Raw genomic sequence first — 7595 nt, 5'->3', positions numbered from 1 at the left:
CCCTTTTCCTATGTGGCCCAACACATTCAAATGGAGACGATCGCAGAAAACACGTATGACCGATACGCACACTTGATGGACATGTGATACTGGTGCCACCGCTATAGTGCTTGTGTGGTGTCTGTCTCTGAGGCTCCCCGTAGTGGCCCCTGATATGGCCCACAGGCAGGGCTTTGTGGAAACTCACAGGATGATGGTGTGACAGCTTTCATCTTCTGCAGGGCCCTGCCACTCACTGTAAACTCGTCTGGAACTCATCACCGGCCAGAAACCATTTTCAGTTTAATGTGCTCATTAGAAAACGCACAGCACATACATAATCGTGAGCCACGACACACAGTGTTATTGCAAAAAAAAAAAAATGGTTTCCTTTTAATGCTGCAGTAGAAAAAAAAGGTTATATGAAGTCATATAATGGGTGCTTCATTGTCAACAACAACAACAACAACAACAAAAAGAACACGGCACAGAATGCATAACAGTGTCTGTGCTGTTTACATGCCAATATTTTACACCTAAGATTTCCTTACACTGGCAGCTGTCAGTTACTTCAGCAAATGAACTGCCCAAAAAAATGGAGCAGAACTGTCAATCAGAGGTGAGGTAACTATGGTTACCTTTCATATCCCCAAAAGATAACGCTGCAGTGCGGAATTGTGGGAGAGTAATTAGACAGAGAGAAAAAAAAGAAATAACAATCCAAAGGCATCCTACGATATGAAACAACAACCAAGAGTGCTTATAAATAAAACGTGTGGAATTCTCCATTACTTCATAAAGTAACATCTGTTGTACAACCTTTTGTCTTTTTTAACGTTCAAATACCGGCACCTGTACTGTCTTGTACTAGAGGTTTAACCCTTTGAGCACGAGGTGGAAATAAAAGAGTTCTGGGTCATTTTGTTCCTCTTATTTTCATATCATTGGATTAAATAACATATTTTACAAAACTATTGTGCAAAACAATTTCATTCATGTCTTCATATATTGTGCACCAGTAGATAGTCATACTCCTCTTAAATTAAAAATATAAAAATGATGCATAATTTAGACAGGAATTAGTATATATGTTTTTAGATACATTTTTTACACAGACCTGAATTCATAAAGGTCCCTGATTTAAACAAAGTAAACGACTCCAGATTGAGATTTTGCATCACATACGATGCATCTTTAGAGGTTGGTTGTTGGACAGGGACATGTGGTGCTTTCATTGTGCAGCTTACAAACCACACCATAGCTTGGTCAATTCCAATCTAAAATAGTTTGTTTTGAGAAGGGTTTTGGGATCATTCGGATGGAAGTGCTTGGCCGTACTCAGAGGGTTAAATTTCAGATGCTGACACCAGCACATAAAGGTCACATTAACAAAAAGAGAGGGAAAGAGAGAGAGAAAAGAAAAGTGCACCAGATTTAGTTAACCAAATGTTCAACTAAACTGTTTCATTTATGCATGCAGCTTATCACATCTCAAGGATGCCAGAATATAAAGAAATCAAATCCAATTTACACAACTTTCAAATACATACCACTTCATTTTAAAATATTGTTCAACCTTCATTTGTTTTATCAGTGACAACAGCACCTCTTTCTTCAACACTGCACATTTAGAAATTGACCGTCTTGTCATAAAAAGGAGAGCATAAACAAACAAAAGCTTCTTGGGCCAGAGTGAGTCTCCCTTTTAAAGAAAATCAGAAACCATGTGCCGAAACTAAACAGTAGTTCCACGGCATCTTTGTGCAGTTTCATCACTTAATAGTTTTTAGTCCTTTTTTTTGTTGAAAGAAATGTCTGTGAAAGGCTTAAAGATAGACCAAGAGAGAACGAGAGAGAGAGAGAGAGAGAGAGAGAGAGAGTGCAGCATGTCCACAGCTTAGTGCTACTGTTTCTCAAGCTCACACACATACATAAGATGGTCCTCTGGGGATTTCCCATGGGTCTTGCTCAGGTGGAGCTTGACTGCGTGCTTGCTTGCAAAAGTCCGGTTGCAGAGCGTGCACTGATACGAGGTGCTGCTGCCGTCCTCGTCAGGGGAGGGAGACGGGGAGTGGGCGTGGGAGAGGGAGTGAGGGTTGGAGTGGGAATGGTTGGAGAGCAGTTTTTCGGACAGGCTTTTGGCGTGACGTGAGATCTGGCTGACAAGCTGCTCTCCAGACAGTTTGGCCAGGTCTCGGAGTCTGAAGCCCAGGTGAGACTCCAAGTGGCTGACGTAGGTGGAGGGGGAACGGATCTGAGAAGCACAGTCGCTGCAGAAGAACACTGGGTGGCCTGAGTCCAGGTTCTTTAAGAACTTCGTCCCTCCGGTTCTCCGCAGCTGGTACTTGACGTTGGCCAGCCAGTGGCTGATGGTCGTCATGGAGAGGCCTGTGAAACGGGAGATGTGCATCCTCTCCTGGGGGCTCAGGTCTGACATCACGTACTTCCCATCGCCAGTCTGCCGGAGGCTGGCAGTAAACTGGGCCTGTAGGATCAGCAGGTGTTGGGGGTTCCAGTTGGACTGCCGGCCCTTGCGTTTCTGGGCTGGAGAGATCTCCTCTAGCTCCTCTTGAGTGGAACCCTCGAGGTCAGACCTTTCCGACAGGCTGGTGGGCGTGGAGGACTTGGAGGCGTGACTCTCTGTCAGGTTTCTCAGCATGTCTGATATGTCAGACAGGGCGTTCTCACGCAGCGGGGAGTTGGACATGAACGAGGCCACAGCGGACGAGGCCTTGGCCATGGTGGCTGTGGAGGCGGGGGAGCCCGAGGAGGGTGTTGATGTGGATGACGACAGGGCAGCCGAACCCAGGGAGCTACTCTTTTCATTCTTGCCTTTGGTCAGGTCTATTGGCTGGTCATTGTTGACGTGGTAGAAGTAGCGGTCTAAGTGCTCGTTGTTCTTTTTGGTCTGAGCTGGGGTGGAAGCGGCGACCGCGGCCTTCTCGGCCAGGCTGTTGCTCATCTTGAAGAGCATGCTCATGGGGTCCAGGGACGGCAGAGCAGGCTTGGCCGCCTTACCCAGGTGGACGTTCATCACGGACTGAAGCGCACTTAGAGGATTGACGAAGGGCTGCTCTGGCGGGTGGTCTGTAATAATGGCTGTGCCGCCACACAAGGCAGAGATGGGGGATTTGACAGCAGACTCCATTCCATTCTCCAGCGACTCCTTCATATTGGCGTCACCGTTACAGTCTTTGTGGCTGCCTCCTCCGATGCTCTCGGGGGTTTTAGACCCTCTCCTCCCTTTAGGAGACTCCCCTCTGGCTGACTCCCCGGCCTCGCTGCTGCAGGGGGAGGGTGTGGCTTGTCTCATTGGGGACGCCCTTACACTGGGCTCCCGCATCTTCTCCTCCACCTTGGCTACTTTCTCAGTCACCTTCTTCACCAGCTCCTCCATGGCGTGGAAGTTGTTTTTGGGGAGAGGAGAGGTCTGGCGGCTGGGCGGGGAGATCAGAGGTTGGTTTTTGGCATTTTGGAAAAGGGTCTCTCCTCCAGGGAACATGTACTTTAGGGCTGAGCTCTTCCCTGAGTTGGCCAGTGAGAGCTTCATGATGTTTGGGAGCTGGTATGCAGCATGGATGCTGGGGTAGCCCCCCCAGCTGGGAGCACCGTTCTGTGCTTTGTTGATGGCTGATGTCACTGTGTTCTCCAAGGACTTCAGGATGTCAAACCCTCCCTTAGGGCTCTCCTCCAGATCCTCCTCTGTTAAGTAAGAGTATTTGGAGGAGATGTCAAATTTCTCCTCTGTCTCGTCATCTCCGGTCTTCTTGTCTTTGCTGCTGTTAGTGGTTTCATTCATACATTCCTCTTCCTTCTCCTCCTTCTTAATCTCCACAGCCATGGCAGGGGAAACACTAGAGGGAGGAGGTATGGGTGGAGGAGGTGGGGAGAATGCTGTGGCTGCCAGTGGCACAGACTGGAATTTCTCCTCACCAGCAGAGATGATGGGGATGGGTGTTGGGGGAGACTCCATGATGGGCTTGCCTTTCTTAATGGCAGAGTTTGTGACCTTGATGAAGTGACCGGTCACCATCATGTGTGCTGTTAGCTCCTGAAGTGTGTCGTGGGAGCTGCCACATTCCATGCATTTCAGGATCTGGGACTTCCTGGACTCGAACTGCCATGCATAACTGGCTCCATTCTGGTGTCCGTAACGGTTGTTGGGGGTGATGTAGGGGTTGGATGCCTTCTGGAGGGCATCATAAGGGTCATTTAGGGAGGGTTTGGGGGTGCACCCATTGGAGTCTGGGGAGCTGGGGATGTCGAGCTCAATGGGGGCTCTCTTCCGGGCGGAGGAGATGATCTTGGCTGCCACAGGAGTCACTGGCTCCTTCAGAGGCACTTTCTGGTAGTGTTTTGTCTTAATCATGTGGACACTGAGGTCCTGCAGAGACTCAAAGGAATGTCCACAGTACATACACTTCAGGACCTTCTGGGCATCTTCTTTCCCTTCCATCTCCAGGAGGGATCGCTTGCGTGGCTTGGACCAGCGCTTGGTGCCGTCGCTGTCTGTCTCGTGGTTGTCATCGCGGTAGTGGCCTGTCTCATTCATGTGTACAGTCAGCCCCACCAGCGTGTCGTAGGCAGCGCTGCAGTCCTTGCAGCGGAACTTACTGGCACCTGTGAAGATGGAGCCGTAGAGCTTCGTGCTCTGACGGTAGAGCTGCACGGTGCTGAATAGGTTGTTTTGCTCCGCTGCTGGGTGGTTGAGCCGGTTCTGGTTCTGAGAGACATGCTGGAGGGTCTTGGCCACGGCGGACTGGTGCCAGTCGTAACCATTGCCATTGCTGCCACAACTGCTGCTACTGCTACTGCTGCTGCTGCTGTGGCTGCGTGGAGGTTTCTCCGCCGCTGGCGGCTGGGTGAGGTTGAGGTTCAGAGACGACCAGTAAGAGTTGGTCAGGAAGCTGGTGTAGATGGCCTTCATCTGCTCCAGGCTGTCTGGCCCGGTGGTGGCGCCGTCCTCCGTGGCTACAGCTGTGCTGGTGGCCATCGTGACAGAGGAAGATGGCGACAAGGGAGTTAGTGGCACCTTCGCGACCTCCTCCTCATTTCTGAGAGAGGCACTCTCAAAGTCTGACATGCGGTCACTGGACTCACTCAGGTGAGACTCATTGTCCAACTCATGGCCGGAGAAGTCGGCCACGGGGGAGTCGTGGAAACCAGGCCGGTCATTGAAAAGGAAGTCCTTGTCTTGGCACATGTACTTGACCGCAGGCTCCTCCTCCCCGGCAGAGTCCTCCCCCTCCAGGTCCTCATCGAGCAGGGCAGCCTCCTTCTCATCCTCAGGGGCATACGCTGGGGAAACAGAGAGAGAAACAGAGAGAGGATTGTTATTACCACAGCACACCATGTCTAATGATGAAGATCTCCAATTTGGCATTCTTGCGATGCCTTGCATATCAGAAAGCTGATAGAAGTACTGGAATGTTCTTCCCATATCAGAAAAGCAAAGCAATCACAGACGAGACCACTTCATATCATCGACTGTTGCTGTAATTCCATTTCAACTTCCCCATCGCTTTTACATTGTTTTCCAAATGGAGTAAAGTCCCTCCCTCCCTCCCTCCCAGCCTCCCTCCCAGCCTCCCTCCCTCCCTCCCTCCCACCCCCTTTGTTCTTTACTGCAGAGACTGAGAAAGACAGAGAGAGAAGAGGGAAAGGAAATGGCTCTTCAAACACAACTTGCCACCTTATTCTTCTCAAGGGGCAACAGCTTGAAATTAAAACCAAATTTGAAATTAATGAAGCACATTCTGGAGGTGGCATTCGTTTCTGAAGTAATAAATGACTTGTATCAACCTCCGAGACAGCAGTTCCTGTCTGTCAATTAATATGTCTTACGCTTCTTCTTCAGCCTCTAATGCATTTCTTAACAGACCCACTCGCCATTTAAGCATGCATTTTCACTCATTACACGGCACGGGCTCGCCTACTTGTAAATAAAAATGAGCGTATGTACGTTTCCAAAGCCAAATCTCTCCGAGCAAAACACATTTACTTCAATTGCAACAGATGAGAAAGTTGAGTGATTATTTACAGTTTAGCCCAGAGACTTTCAATTTATATTCAAATCCCTCCTGTTTAAAACAATAAAATGTGGATTGCAGTGAGATGGAAAGATACAAATAAAAAATAATCATTGTGCAGACACATACACATATGTGTTACTTGGTGATTGGAGTCTGTCTGAGAACAGTCGGCCGGAAGACAAGCTGAGATGATAGACAGGACATTGGGATAGTTCCATACATTCCAGACTGTTCCCTGATTCCTAGCTGTGCATCATTCATTGTCCAGGTATGTAAACTAAAGGCAAGAATGACACTGACCATGGTGTCCCAGTGCACACACTAACAACTGCTAAAGGTCACTTGAATAGGAATGCTCTCAACAGTCAGAGCATTATCTATAAGAAACCTATAAATCACGCTTCAATAAGGGGACACTATAGCAACAAAAAAAAAAAAAGCAATCACTTAAAAGAATGGAACGTTTTTGTTTTTTACTAAAACATATACGAGCTTTGTGGAGAAAGCCACAGCCTCTTCAAAAGGCACAGTTCCATCTGGTGACATTTGGGTAGCTACCTCCAGAACCTGCCCGCCATGTGACACAACACGCTCCAGTAGTGTTACTGCTGACTTCTATCTCAGAGCGGTACTGAAGGTGTGAGCACACTGCATCAGCCCAGATGCAGGGGGGGGGGGATCTCTGTCATTGTCAGGGGGCTCATTCTGTTGCCTTTGGCAGTGTGGTGCCGTGGGATAAACAGATGCACTGAAACACGCAGCAGCTCCCAGGCGTTGCGCCGCAGTAGAAACGCTGTGCCTCCGTAGCCTTTCGACTGAACGAGCGGGCTGCTTTAATGTTCATTCTCGCACATCGACACGCAGCAAGTTGGAATCGGTTACCTCCTCGTGTGTGCTAGTGGACAGGATGTATACAACATAATACATTGGTGAAACAACTACTGAGCCAGAAGGAAATGTATTCTTACAGCCAATTATTTTGGTAGCATTTCTACTTCAAATGTTCCAACATTTCTGAAGAATGTCTACGACTGGTCACATAAATCTTAGGGATTACACTATTATTGTATTTAAAAAAATATACAAAATATATTTAACCTTGCAGGTCAGTTTAAGAACAAATTCTTATTTACAACCCCGGCCAAACCCTAACGACGCTGGGCCAATTGTGCACCGCCCTATGGGACTCTCAATCACAGCCGGTTGTGATACAGCCTGGAATTGAACCCGTGTCTGTAGTGACTCCTCTAGCAATGAGATGCAGTGCCTTAGACCGCTGCGCCATTCGGGAGCCCCAGAGTAGCCCGTAGAAACTTTAACATTTAGATGAATAATGGACATCTGCCATTTTGTGAACCGATGCAGCGATGCTCAGAAAAGCACCATTGGAATACTGAGCAGCAAAATATGGGACATCTTAACATGTAATCCAATACCACACACAACTCAACAGGCAACCCTGATCAGGCCATGCACACACACACACACACACACACACGCACACACTGCCATCTGTTCTGAATCAGCCCAAACGACAGCTGTTTAAGAGAAGAATGCCTTTGCTCAGGAATCAGTCAGAACAGT

At 48.3% G+C, this 7595-nt stretch overlaps 1 protein-coding gene across 2 annotated transcripts in view; it reads right to left on the bottom strand.

Moving 5' to 3' along the window:
- Positions 1–342: 342 nt before the first annotated feature.
- LOC135504753 (teashirt homolog 3-like) overlaps positions 343–7595 on the bottom strand; it is a 42754-nt gene continuing 35501 nt past the window's right edge. For both annotated transcript variants that reach the window (XM_064923610.1, XM_064923601.1), the window contains exon 2: positions 343–5277. In XM_064923610.1, the coding sequence (XP_064779682.1) occupies positions 1883–5182 (3300 nt within the window). In that variant the 5' untranslated portion in view covers positions 5183–5277 and the 3' untranslated portion in view covers positions 343–1882. The remainder of the gene's footprint in view (positions 5278–7595) is intronic.

Source organism: Oncorhynchus masou, chromosome 2, assembly GCF_036934945.1.
Source record: "Oncorhynchus masou masou isolate Uvic2021 chromosome 2, UVic_Omas_1.1, whole genome shotgun sequence".
Lineage (NCBI taxonomy): Eukaryota > Metazoa > Chordata > Actinopteri > Salmoniformes > Salmonidae > Oncorhynchus > Oncorhynchus masou.
Note: the sequence above shows the minus strand (reverse complement) of the source record. Positions and strands in the feature narration are given on the sequence as shown.